The 14,751-nt window shown below is 45.3% G+C and overlaps 1 protein-coding gene across 1 annotated transcript; it reads right to left on the reverse strand.

The window, feature by feature from the left end:
* Window positions 1-6,461: 6,461 nt before the first annotated feature.
* Window positions 6,462-7,618, reverse strand: LOC125512415. Its single transcript, XM_048677538.1, has 2 exons — window positions 7,466-7,618; window positions 6,462-7,375 (listed from the first exon to the last, which is right to left on the reverse strand). Exons 1-2 carry the CDS (start codon window positions 7,589-7,591, stop codon window positions 6,668-6,670), a joined length of 834 nt encoding a protein of 277 aa, XP_048533495.1. The 5' UTR covers window positions 7,592-7,618; the 3' UTR covers window positions 6,462-6,667.
* Between the last annotated feature and the right edge of the window lie 7,133 nt (window positions 7,619-14,751).

A 14,751-nucleotide genomic window follows, 5' to 3' on the forward strand; every position in this document is an offset into this window, starting at 1 on the left:
ACACCACCCTAAACCCTAGCCCCGCTACCTCCGCGCGCCGGACACATCCGGTCCGCACCGGACAAATCGCCGCCGCCACTCCCATGTCGCCACGTGTCCCGCCGCCGTCCTCTCCGCCGCCGGCCCGCCGAGGCCCGTAGCGGGCCCCACGGGCCCAGTCGCCGCCTCCCCGCACCCGGCTTGCCGCGCCGCCCGAGCGCCGCTAAGTCCGGCCACCGCGGCCACCATCGCCGCTCGCCGCCCCGTGCGTTGTCCCGCCGCCTCCGCCGCCCAGATCCGCCGCGGGAGCCGCGCCCCCGGCGTCCGGCGCCCCCTCGTCGCCGGCGCACCTCGGGTCGACCGGATCCGGCCAGATCCAGCCTTCCTCCGCCGTACCAGCCAACTCCGGCGACCTCTACCTCCGGCGACCCTCGATCCGCGTGCTACAGTGAAACCCTAGATCTGGGAGGTTGACCTCATTTCTCCTCTAAGTCCCGGTGATTTTTAGCGTACTTCATCGCATCATAACTTTGCGTGTGTGGCTCCGTTTTGGGCGTGTAGCATATCAAATTGTTTGTCTCGATGTGTACTTCATTTCATTCCATTGCACCATGTTCATTTGAGTTCATCTTGATGCCCTAAATGCTGTTGCAAGAGTGTTATGTAATGTTAGTTTCAGATTCTTAACAGATTTTGGTCATTTGTCATTTTTGCCATGTTTAATGTGTGCCTCCTATGAACTTGAGCCCTACACGTGTTTTGTAGTATGCCATGCTATCTTTACAGGGGTGTATGCCATGTATTTTTGTGATCTTTGTGGTGACTAGCACAAGCATGCAAAGTAGCTCTTGTGATGTTGCTGATTTCAGGGACTTAGAGTTCTTCTAAGTCTTTTCCCTGATAATATTTTTATGCCATGTATTCTTGTTGCTATAGAGTGATCCATGCCTCGTTTGAGCATGTTCAGTAAGGATGATTTTGAGATATTGTTATGCTCTATCCATCCATATCTTTGTTTGCAATTATGGAGTGCCCTAACATGACTCAATCTTGCTCTACTTTTGCTATAAAATGTTCCTGGCAGATTGTTTATATGTTAAGCAATTTTGCCGAGGTTGTTATAGTTTATCCATGCATGCTATGAGAGTGTTCTTGCCATGGTTAGCTTATTTATCATGTCTACTTGCTGGGTGTATGCTTAGTTTGTCATGCAATGGCTTGTGGTGAGTGCATCGAGTTCGCAAACATGCCTATATAAATCTGTTTTGCCATGTTTCAGTTTTTTGCTAAGTCTGAATCTGTTAACGAAACTTGCTATGTTCACATGGGTGCCATTGTATTTTCTGATCCCTTTTGGATTATGGTCAGTAAGGGACTTTTGTTACATGCTTTGAGTAGCTTCATGCCATGCCTTGCTTTGCCATGATATGTTCCTGTAGCATGTTGTTATCTTGCTCTAAACATTGCTTCCTGATGTTAAATCCTGACATGTTGGTTATTTCACTAAGTCTGTGAACCTGATATCTTCTGCACTTTTGCCATGCTTGTTTGAACCTGCTATTGAGTGAATTAGCCGTAGCTCAGTGTTCATCTTTTGTCAAGCAACTTGAGTGGATCACTGCGATGTGCTTTGATGTTATGTTAGAGTGTCGTAGCTTATTGTTATTGATGCAGTTAGATGGCCTCGTGCTGTTAATCGCAGCTTTGTGCCATTATTGTTTTGCTTGCCAGTTGCAAACCGTGCATCCGATTTCAGTGATCTTTATATCGATTTTGACCGAAATCAACTCCCCTTTCCAGTGGCACTCTTTGTTTTCCAAGTTGAGGCCAGGTTCAATCTTTCCTTTCCGAAGCATGCATATGCATTGCATATCACATCCCGCATATCATGCCATGTTTTGCATCATGTTTCTTGCGCATTGCACCGTGGTTGATTGTGTCTCCCTTTGCTTGTGTTCTTGCTTTGGGTAGAGCCGGGAGACGAGTACATGATCGAGGAACCCGTTGAGAACGTTTACGAGGATCAAGCTTACATCAACTCGGAGAACTTTGCAGGCAAGATGACCATACCCTCAAAATCACTTCTATCTTTGCTTGCTAGATACTTGCTCTATTGCTATACCTATGCTACGATACCTACCACATGCTTTATCATGCCTCCCATATTGCCATGTCAAGCCTCTAACCCACCTTGTCCTAGCAAACCGTTGTTTGGCTATGTTACCGCTTTGCTCAGCCCCTCTTATAGCGTTGCTAGTTGCAAGTGAAGATTGGAGTTTGTTTCTTGTTGTAACATGTTTATTGTTGGGATATCACTATTATATCTTGTCTACTTTAATGCATCTATACACTTGGTAAAGGGTGGAAGGCTCGGCCTTATGCCTAGTGTTTTGTTTCACTCTTGCCGCCCTAGTTTCCGTCATACCAGTGTTATGTTCCTTGATTTTGCGTTCCTTACACGGTTGGGTTATAATAGGAACCCCTTGACAGTTCGCCTTGAATAAAACTCCTCCAGCAAGGCCCAACCTTGGTTTTACCATTCGCCACCTAGCCTCTTTTTCCCTTGGGTTCCGCGGACTCAAGGGTCATCTTTATTTTAAACCCCCGGGCCAGTGCTCCTCTGAGTGTTGGTCCAACTTGTCAGCCGCCGGTGGCCATCAGGGGCAACTCTGGGCTGGCCTACCGGAAGTTTGGACAATCCGGTGTGCCCTAAGAACAAGATATGTGCAGCTCCTATCGGGATTTGTCAGCACATCTGGGTGGATTTGCTGGTTTAGTTTTACCATTGTCGAGATGTCTTGTAACCGGGATTCCGAGTCTGATCGGGCCGTCCTGGGAGAAGGAATATCCTTCGTTGACCGTGAGAGCTTGTGATGGGCTAAGTTGGGACACCCCTGCAGGGATTTGAACTTTCGAAAGCCGTGCCCGCGGTTATGGGCAGATGGGTATTTGTTAATGTCCGGTTGTAGAAAACCTGAAGCTTAAACTTAATTAAAATGAATAAACAACGTGTGTAGCCGTGATGGTCTCTTTTCGGCGAATTCCGGGAAGAGAACACGGTCTCGTGTTGTGCTTGAACGTAGGTTGTTCTAGGATCACTTCTTGATTATAGTTTCTCGACCGTGCCTTGCCTTCTCTTCTCGCTCTCATTTGCGTATGTTAGCCACCATATATGCTAGTGCTTGCTACAGCTCCACCTCATACCTTTTCCCTACCTATAAGCTTAAACAGTCCTGATCGCGAGGGTGTGAGATTGCTGAGTCCCCGTGACTCACAGATTACTTCAAAACCAGATGCAGCGACCGATGATACCGTTTCAGGAGATGCGACTGAGCTCAAGTGGGAGTTCGATGAGGACTCAGGACGATACTACGTTTCCTTTCCAGACGATCAGTAGTGGAGCCCAGTTGGGGCGATCGGGGACATTATGCATTTGGGGTTATCTTTATTTTGGTTCCGTAGTTGGACCTTAATTGTATCTGGATGATTGTAATGATATATTTATGCTATTATGTGACGTGGCGATTGTAAGCCAACTATGTACCTCTTTTTTTATTCAGTACATGAGATGTGTAAAGATTACCCCTCTTGCGACATTGCCTACAATGCGGTTATGCCTCTAAGTCATGCTCCGACACGTGGGAGATATAGCCGCATCGTGGGTGTTACACACAAGCACGCACATCAGACGGCGTGGAGCCCGCTGCCACACACGTGGGGCCGGCCTCACATATCATACGACGTGGAGCCGGCCATGCCAAAAGACACGGGCGTGCACACCAAACAATGTGAATCCCATAGCAGTACACTTGGGGCCGGCCTCACGGATAATACGTTGTGGAGCCCGCCACGCAAGAAGGCACAGACGCGTAGGTTTCAATTTCAGAATTCTCAAAAATTAATCACAGTAAAATCATGTCCAAATTTTGCAGGTGTACCAAATATGGGACTTGATTGCAACTTTCGCCCTAAGAGAACATATTCATCTATTGCAACATAGATATAGCATAACAGATGCTGGTTTTCAACAAAAACCATTTGTAACAGATGAGTATATGATTGTATGAACACCACAAACATTCCAAATATAGTGACATACTAAGAAATACCATATATCCTAGTTGAATAGACGACTATATCGCAAATGGTTCTGCCAGCAGTTGTGAGACTTCGACATCATATGGAGGAGGTTTTCTAAGTTCACGTATGTGACCCCTATCCACTTTTAGATATTCATGTCATACCAAAAATTATAGGTAAAGAAACAACTCATTGTAGTACTAAAGTTGTGTTGGCCTGTGAAACTTTCAGGTTGATATGTTTTGCCATTTGTGAGAAACAAGAGAGGATATTGTTCTTTTTGTATGTGCCACAAACTATCTGCTTTTTCACCCGTGCCGTGAGATTGTGTAATGTTGTACTCCCTCTATTTTAAATTATAAGATGTGTTACCTTTCATTAAGACAAAGGTCCTACAACACGTACTCCTTTATTTTGCGAGCTACATGAATCATTATTAGAAAATACTTCTAAAAACTTACCTAATGAAATAAATTCAAGGCACCTCGTACACCCCGTATTTATAAAGAAAATGATCATCTTAATAAACAAAATAGACCCTATACTTATCCTTGATTTTTCTGAGATTTTTTTCTTAAAATTATAGGATACACTACACGCGGACCTTGCTACGGTGCGACTCACACAACATGAAACACCATAAGCATGAGATGAGTTGGGCCAGCCTCGCAGATCAGACGGCTAGGAGCCCGTCGCGCCAGAAGGACGGGCACACACGTTAGATGGCACGGAGCCTGTCACAACACGCTAGGGCCAGCCACGCCAAAAGGGACAGGCGCACACGTCAAATGGCAACGAGCCAGTCGCAACAAGCTGGGCCGGCCTCGGAGATCATACGGCATGGAGCCCGCACGGGCGCGCATGTCAAACAACGTGAAGCCCGTCGCAGTACACATGGGGCCGGTCTCACTGACAATACGGCGTGGAGGCCGCCACGCCAGAAGGCACAGACGTGTACGTTTCAACTTTAGAATTCTCAAAAATTAATGACAATAAAATCACGTCCAAATTTTGCGGGTGTACCAAATATGGGGACTAGATCGCAACTCTCGCCCTAAGAGAACATATTCATCTATTGCAACTTAGATATAGCATAACAGACGTTGGTTTTCAACGAAAACCGTTGGTAATAGATGAGTATATGATTGTATGAACACCACAAACATTCCAAATATAGTGACATACCAAGAAATACCACATATCCTAGTTGAATAGACGACTATATCGCAAATGGTTTCGCCAACAGTTGTGAGACCGCGACATCATATGGAGGAGTTTTTCTAAGTTCACGTATGTGACCTCTATCCATTTTTAGATATTCATGTCATACCAAAAGTTATAGGAAAAGAAACATGACATTGTAGTACTAAAATTGTGTTGGCCTGTGAAACTTTCACGTTGACATGTTTTGCCATTTGTGAGAAACAAGCAGATATTGTTCTTTTTGTATGTGCCACACACTATTTGGTTTTTTCACCCGTGAGACTGTGTAATGTTGCACTCCCTCTCTTTTAAATTATAAGATGTGTTACCTTTCATTAAGACAAAGATCCTACCAACACGTACTCCTTTATTTTGCAGGCTACGTGACAGATAATTATCAGAAAATACTTCTAAAAACATACCTAATGAAATAAATTCAAGGCACATAAACCCTGTATTCATAAAGAAAATGATTTTATTAATAAACAAAATAGACCCTATACTTTAATGAGACACACAAAAGAGAGTGAGAGGACTATATCCTTGATTTTTCTGAGACTTTTTGTTAAAATTATGGGATGCACTACACGCAGACCTATGGTGCAAGTCACACGCAGCATGAAACACGATAAGCATGACATGAGTTGGGTCGGCCTCGCAGATCAAACGACAAGGAGCCCATCGCGCCAGAAGGCACGGTCACACATGTCAGATTGCATGGAGCCCGTCACAGCATGCTAGGGGCCAAGCCCGCAGATCATACGGTGTAGAGCCCGCGATGCCAAAAGGGACAGACGCGCACGTCAAATGGTAACGAGCCAGTCGCAACACACGTGGGACCGGCCTCACAGATCATACGGCGTGGAGCCCGCTGTGCCAAAAGGCACAAGCGCACACGTCAAATGGCGTGAAGCCCGTCGCAACACGCATGGGGCCGACCTCACGGATAATACGGCGTGGAGCCAGCCATGCCAGAAGGCACGGACGCGTATGTTTCAAATTCAGAATTCTAAAAAATTAATGACAATAAAATCATGTCCAAATTTTGCGGGTGTACCAAATATGGAGACTCGATCGCAACTTTCGCCCTAAGAGAACATATTCATCTATTGCAACATAGATATAGCAAAATAGACGATTGTTTTCAATATAAACCATTTTTAATAGATGAGTATATGATTCTATGAACACAACAAACATTCCAACTATAGTGACATAACATGCTCAAGTACAAACATTCCAACTATAGTGACATATAACATGCTCAAGTATAAAGAGTATATAACATCAAACCGCATCATACTACAGTTTCGGCAGATGTGTAACATAACAAACCAAACACCCAACATATTTCAGATCAATCAAATATAGCACAAACAATGTCACCTGCTGCAACCTCCAGGGATCAGTTGATGAGAATCCTGAGCGTCACCTCGACGGTGTCCTCGTTGTCCTCCAGGTCGACGGAGCGGTACACGTGAGCCTGGAAGCAGTCCTCGGGGTCGGGCAGCCCGCTGGAGAGATCGGTGCACGTCACGCTGGCCTTGGTTGTCTGGTAGTAGCACTGAACCGGCGGCTTGTCATCGTCGCCGTCGAGGATGTTGCGCGAGTAGTAGAGGCTGACGCGGCACTGCGCCTCCTTCTCCCAGAAGGCGGCGTCGGGACGTAGGCAGAAGGCGAAGACCGTGCGGCCGAATGTCTGCTGGATCATCTCCAGCACGAGCAGATACCTTCCGGGGAATTCCAGGCGGTCTTGCCCGGAGGCGCCGCCGATGCAGTCGACGGCGACGATGTTGAAGCCGTCCTGCAGGCGGACGGCGATGCTGTCCCCGGAGGTCACCCCGGCGTGGACCGGCCAGTCATGAGCGCTGACGAAGTGACAGAGGAGCGCCGCCGTGCTGCCGACGAAGCCGCAGGCGTCGCCTGGGCAGCGGCACGGCCCGCGGAGCGCGCCGCAGCGGTCGCGGGGCTCATAGTAGACCGGCCAGACGTCGCGGCCGAGGCTCCGGCGAGAGCCGAGGCGGGCGGCCTTGGCGCTGCAGACGTGGCACGTCCCCGCCGCCAGCCCGAGCATGTCGCGGCAGGGCGAGCAGATCAGGTGCCCAGCTTCGCACTGCAAAGCAAATCGAAATCAGCACGGCGTAGATTGCTTCCGGCCGGTTGATTAGATTGGATTGGGTAAATATTGCATGCGTGTACGTACCATGAAGGTCGGCGGCGCATCGAGTAGAAGGAAGCAGATGCCGCAGTCGAGGGGCTCCTCGACGTCCTCCTCCTCCTCCGCGTTCGCCATCGCCTCCTCGACATCGCGGGTCCACGGCAGCACCATTCCCTTTTTTACTTGGCCTGCTAGGGTATAAAGTCGAAGAAGGGTCTCCGATAGTATCCTGGTATATATACTTATACCATTCATCCTGTCACGCTCCCCCCTCTCGATTTCCTTGCGGTCTTTATGGGGGGAGTGCTGGTGGGCCTCACCGGTTTGCCGTGGGCCGGGCGTTTACCGGGGGTGTTGTCTTGCGACCTCTTCTATTTCCGGCCTACAGTTTTTACATGTTTTTTTTTGACAATTACAGTTTTTACATGGTGAATTTGGAGAGTTGCCATGTTTCTCCTTTATTTTCCATATTATTGTTTTTGAGATAACTCACCATTCATGCCAAATGATTATTTTCCTTGTTCTTTTTCACTCATAAGGCATGCTCACATTCCTAGATCGTTAATTTGACAAACGAAATACGAGTTATATAATAAAAAAGATATATCATCAGAAAGCTCATTTCGCGTTCAAATTTAATGGTACACTTTTTGTGGCATATAACTCTTGTTGCACTGGCCAAATTGACGATCTTAGGATACTCGTGGGTTTTATCAACCGAAAGAGAGCGAGTAATATCGTGTTGTTAATGGCATGCCAAATTAAGGATTGAGCACCGACTCATTTTCAAGGCTATTGTTCACGCCACTAAAAGAACATATGCCACATTACTTGGAGGTCGATATCCGAGGCTTCTAGTTTGTCTCACCCTTCAACACATTATTCATGTTTGTTTCCAACTTTAGGTGCTCTTAATTATCCTCGAGAAGGTGAACTCGTTAACTTTCTCCTCACCATCCCCGCCTAGTATCCTCGGGCACGCTTCGTGCATCTAGTGTCCTCCCCTCCACTTTGCTATATGACAGACCTCTGCCTTGATAAACATTAACTCTTCTTTCCCTTATCATATGGCTCTTCCTTATCTATTCACTACAAAAATGTGCGATTATCAGTGACAAAAATCTTAGTGACGAGAAAAAAGTGTCGGCAAGGATTAATTATCACGACGGGAATTGTCACTTGTTGATTTCCTCCCCGAGCAGCCCCCTAGCCAAATTTGGGGACATTCTGGACAGATTTTAGGCGATGTTTTCGGCCGTCACATTTCATTTCCATTTTTGTGTGATGGTTAATTGTAAGCGTGAAATGATAGAGGGGTTAGCTTAAGGGATTTTTTAAAAAAAAATAGGCTCATGGGTTTAAATGTGTGTTCTTGGATTTTGCTTGCCATGTTAGAGTTTTAGACATATTCAAGTCACATTTATTTTCCTTATGACTTGAGTTTCTCAAATTGAAATCCAGTTATTCCTTTTCGTATATGCTCACGTTGATAATGTCAATTATGTGGTCTAACATTTCTATAACGCTTCAGTATTTAACTTTTGTGTATCACTGTCATTTCTCTAAGAAACATCTAACTTCCTTAACACACCATAAAATGGTGCTTGCCACTCTATACCAAAATCTCATGACAGAAGCATATAACATTAAAAACTACTTCACAATACTTAATTAGTATAGGCATACAACATAACAACATGATGTTCGATAACACATCTTTAAACAGGCATTTTGTCTTTACAGTGCATAATTAGTTTTGACATACAACAAATATTTGGTACATCAACACGTCATTACAAAAAGTATCTCACATCACGAGAAGGAATGGCAGAGCATGAACAGGAAGTATTGCAGCAGGATAAAACTACTCTTCATCCGATATTTCAAATTAAATAGATTGAGAAGGCATGGGTGTGATAAACAGAAGAATCTCATCACCTCCATGGTGGATTGTAACAGCCCAAACCAAAAAACCCAGCCTAAGGACATATTTTAAATATTTATTTGATGTTTGTGTGAGTTGGTTTTGAATTATTTTCACATCAACTTGAATTTTTGTTCACTTTTGGTAAGTCACTTGACAACTTTCCAAAATCTCCAACACACTTTCAACTTCTATCTTAAAGAGCTTTTGGAAATTTGAGCTGCAAGTTAAATGTTCCATTTTCCCTCTTAAATTACATTTAGTGTGTAGGGGCACCTCCTAAAATTTGAGCCAATTTGGAGTTCAGTTGAATTGGGTTTCAAATTCAATTTTTTTGAAATTAGTCAAACTTGTGTGAATTTAAACTTTCCTAAAAATCCTCAAACTACTTTTAAAATTAACAACATCATTAAGCTTCCACAGAAATAACTTCATCTCATTTTTATCCCTTCCAAAACTACCCTACATTTCTCTTTCTCTCTTCTTTTCTGGAAATAGGAAAAGGGGTAAAAGGGCCTTTTCTAGAGAGGAAGCTACTACCTCTTGAGCTTGTGTTGTTTTTTCCCTTGAAGAGGAAAGAGTGATGCAACAAAGTAGAGTGAGTATTTCCCTCAGTTTTGAGAACCAAGGTATCAATGCAGTAGGAGACAACGCACAAGCCACCGAATACCTACACAAACAAACACCAACTTGCACCCAACGCGATAAAGGGGTTGTCAATCCCTTCACGGTTATTGCAAAGTGAGATCTGATATAGATGGTTAAACGGTAAAGCAATATTTTTGGTATTTTTGGTTTATGGAACGAAAAGTAAAAGATTGCAAGGAAAGTAAATAGGAAACTAAAATTGTACATCAGAAATTTATATGATGGAAAGTAGACCCGGGGCCATAGGTTTCACTAGAGGCTTCTCTCAAGATAGAAATGTTGGAAATATGCCCTAGAGGAAATAATAAAATGGTTATTATTATATTTCCTTGTTCATGATAATTGTCTATTGTTCATGCTATAATTGTGTTATCAGGAAATCGTAATACTTGTGTGAATACATAGACCACAACATGTCCCTAGTGAGCCTCTAGTTGACTAGCTCGTTGATCAATAGATGGTTACGGTTTCCTGACCATGGACATTGGATGTCATTGATAACGGGATCACATCATTAGGAGAATGATGTGATGGACAAGACCCAATCCTAAGCATAGCGCAAGATCGTGTAGTTCGTCTGCTAAAGCTTTTCTAATGTCAAGTATCTTTTCCTTAGACCATGAGATTGTGCAACTCCCGGATACTGTAGGAATACTTTGGGTGTGCCAAACGTCACAACGTAACTGGGTGACTATAAAGGTGCACTACGGGTATCTCTGAAAGTGTCTATTGGGTTGGCACGAATCGAGACTGGGATTTGTCACTCCGTATGACGGAGAGGTATCTGTGGGCCCACTCGGTAAGACATCATCGTAATGAGCTCAATGTGACTAAGGGTTGGTCACGGGATGATGTGTTACGCAACAAGTAAAGTGACTTGCTGGTAACGAGATTGAACGAGGTATTGGGATACCAACGATCGAATCTCGGGCAAGTAACGTACCGATTAACAAAGGGAATTGTATACGGGATTGCTTGAATCCTCGACATCGTGGTTCATCCGATGAGATCATCATGGAACATGTGGGAGCCAACATGGGTATCCAGATCCCGCTGTTGGTTATTGGCTGGAGAGTTGTCTCGGTCATGTCTGCATGGTTCCCGAACCCGTAGGGTCTACACACATAAGCTTCGATGACGCTAGGGTTATTAGGAAGATTTGTATGTTATTACCGAATGTTGTTCGGAGTCCCGGATGAGATCCCGAACGTCACGAGGAGTTCCGGAATAGTTAGGAGGTGAATATTTATATATGGGAAGTCATCATACGGTCACCGGAAATATTCGGGGGTATACCGGTATTGTACCGGGACCACCGGAGGGGTTCCGGGGGTACACTGGGAGGGTCCACCTGCCCTGGAGGGCCTTATGGGCTGTAGGTGGAAGGGAACCAGCCCCTAGTGGGCTGGGCGCCATTCCCCCCTAGGGCCCATGCGCCTAGGGTTTGGGGGGAACCCTAAAGGGGGGCGCCGCCCCTTGCTTGGGGGGCAATCCCCCTCCCCCTTGGCCGCTGATACGTCTCCAACGTATCTATAATTTTTGATTGCTCCATGCTATATTATCTACTGTTTTGGACTATATTGGGCTTTATTTTACACTTTTATATTATTTTTGGGACTAACCTATTAACCGGAGGCCTAGCCCAGAATTGCTGTTTTTTTTGCCTATTTCAGTGTTTTGAAGAAACGAAATATCAAACGGAGTCCAAACGGAATGAAACCTTCGGGAACGTGATTTTCTCACCGAACGTGATCCAGGAGACTTGGACCCTACGCCAAGGCATCAGAGAGGTGGTCACGAGGGTGGGGGGTGCCCCCCTATGGCGCGCCCCCTGCCTCGTGGGCCCCTCGATGCTCCACCGACGTACTTCTTCCTCCTATATATACATACGTACCCCCAAACAATCAGAACGGGAGCCAAAAACCTAATTCCACCGCCGCAACTTTCTGTATCCACGAGATCCCATCTTGGGGCCTGTTCCGGAGCTCCGCCGGAGAGGGCCGTCATCACGGAGGGCTTCTACATCATCATAGCCTCTCTGATGAAGTGTGAGTAGTTTACCTCAGACCTTCGGGTCCATAGTTAGTAGCTAGATGGCTTCTTCTCTCTTTTTGGATCTCAGTACAAAGTTCTCCCCTCTCTTGTGGAGATCTATTCGATGTAATCTTCTTTTTGCGGTGTGTTTGTTGAGACCGATGAATTGTGGGTTTATGATCAAGTCTATCTATGAATAATATTTGAATCTTCTCTGAATTCTTTTATGTATGATTGGTTATCTTTGCAAGTCTCTTCGAATTATCCGTTTGGTTTGGCCAACTAGATTGGTAGTTCTTGCCATGGGAGAAGTGCTTAGCTTTGGGTTCGATCTTGCGGTGTCCTTTCCCAGTGACAGAAGGGGCAGCAAGGCACGTATTGCATCGTTGCCATCGAGGATAACAAGATGGGGTTTATTTCATATTGCATGAATTTATCTCTCTACATCATGTCATCTTGCTTAAGGCGTTACTCTGTTTTTAACTTAATACTCTAGATGCATGCTGGATAGCTGTCGATGAGTGGAGTAATAGTAGTAGATGCAGAATCTTTTCGGTCTACTTGTCACGGATGTGATGCCTATATACATGATCATGCCTAGATATTCTCATAACTATGCTCAATTCTGTCAATTGCTCAATAGTAATTTGTTCACCCACCGTAGAATACTTATGCTCTTGAGAGAAGCCACTAGTGAAACCTATGGCCCCCGGGTCTATTCTTATCATATCAATCTCCATCACTTTAATCTTCCTTTGCTTTTTTACTTTTCCTTTACTTTTTACTTTGCATCTTTATACCAAAAATACCAAAAATATTATATCTATCAGATCTCACTCTCGTAAGTGACCATGAAGGGATTGACAATCCCTAATTGCGTTGGTTGCAAGTAGCTATCGTTTTGTGCAGGTACGAGGGACTTGAGCGTGGCCTCCTACTGGATTGATACCTTGGTTCTCAAAAACCGAGGGAAATACTTACGCTACTTTGCTGCATCATCCCTTCCTCTTCGGGGAAAACCAACTCAAGCTCAAGAGGTAGCAGCCGCCGCCCCCCTCTAGATCTCATCTAGAGGGGCCGGCCCCCTTCGCCCTTCTCCCTATAAATAGACGGGCGAGGGGAGGGCTGCAACACCACATCCAAGGTGCAACCCCTCCCCTCCCCAACACCTCTCCTCCTCCGCGTGAGCTTGGCGAAGCCCTGCCGGAGAACTGCCACTCCATCACCACTGTGCCGTCGTGCTGCTGTTGGAGCCTTGTTCCTCAACCTCTCCCTCCTCCTTGCTGGATCAAGGCGCGGGAGACGTCACCGGGATGCACGTGTGTTGAACACGGAGGCACCGTTGTTCGGTGCTCAGATCGCATTCAGCCGCGATCTGAATCGCTACGTGTATGACTCCTCCAACCGCATTCTTGCAACGCTTCCGACTCGCGATCTTCAAGGGTATGAAGATGCACTCCCCTCTCATTGCTAGTTACTCCATAGATTGATCTTGGTGATGCGTAGAATTTTTTTAATTTCTTCAACGATCCCCAGCAGTGGTATCAGAGCTAGGTCTATGCGTAGAACACAAGTTGTTGTGGGCGTCAATTTTGTCAATTTACTTGCCGTTACTAGTCTTATATTGATTCGGCGGCATCGTGGGATGAAGCGGCCCGGACCAACCTTACACGTACGCTTACGTGAGACTGGTTCCACCGACTGACATGCACTAGTTGCATAAGGTGGCTAGCGGGTGTCTGTCTCTCCCACTTTAGTCGGATCGGATTCAATGAAAAGGGTCCTTATGAAGGGTAAATAGAAATTGGCATATCACATTGTGGTTTTGGCGTAGGTAAGAAACGTTCTTGATAGAAACCTATAGCAGCCACGTAAAAACTTGCAACAACAATTAGAGGACGTCTAACTTGTTTTTGCAGCATATGCCGTGTGATGTGATATGGCCAAAAGGATGTGATGAATGATATATGTGATGTATGAGATTGATCATGTTCTTGTAATAGGAATCACGACTTGCATGTCGATGAGTATGACAACCGGCAGAAGCCATAGGAGTTGTCTTAATTTATTTATGACCTGCGTGTCAACATAAATGTCATGTAATTACTTTACTTTATTGCTAACGGTTAGCCATAGTAGTAGAAGTAATAGTTGGCGAGACAACTTCATGAAGACACGATGATGGAGATCATGATGATGGAGGTCATGGTTTCATGCTGGTGATAATGATGATCATGGCCCCCCGAAGATGGAGATCAAAAGGAGCAAAATGATATTGGCCATATCATGTCACTATTTGATTGCATGTGATGTTTATCATGTTTTACATCTTATTTGCTTAGGACGACGGTAGCATAAATAAGATGATCCCTCGCAATAATTTCAAGAAAGTGTTCCCCCTAACTATGCACCATTGCTAAGGTCCGTTGTTCCGAAGCACCACGTGATGATCGGGTGTGATAGGTTCTAACGTTCGCATACAACGGGTGTAAGCCATATTTACACACGCAATACACTTAGGTTGACTTGACGAGCCTAGCATGTACAGACATGGCCTCGGAACACGGAAGACCGAAAGGTCGAACATGAGTCGTATAGAAGATACGATCAACATGAAGATGTTCACCGATGATGACTAGTCCGTCTCACGTGATGATAGGACACGGCCTAGTTGAATCGGATCATGTATCACTTAGATGACTAGAGGGATGTCTATCTTAGTGGG

The sequence above is a fragment of the Triticum urartu genome, chromosome 1 (assembly GCF_003073215.2).
Source record: "Triticum urartu cultivar G1812 chromosome 1, Tu2.1, whole genome shotgun sequence".
Lineage (NCBI taxonomy): Eukaryota > Viridiplantae > Streptophyta > Magnoliopsida > Poales > Poaceae > Triticum > Triticum urartu.

Bases quoted from the DNA above. Each gene is read 5' to 3' on its own strand.
- LOC125512415 (XM_048677538.1), bottom strand. From the start codon at position 7,591: ATGGTGCTGCCGTGGACCCGCGATGTCGAGGAGGCGATGGCGAACGCG. The intron at 7,376-7,465 runs GTACGTACACGC...TTTGCTTTGCAG, and splicing joins ATGCGCCGCCGACCTTCATG to TGCGAAGCTGGGCACCTGAT.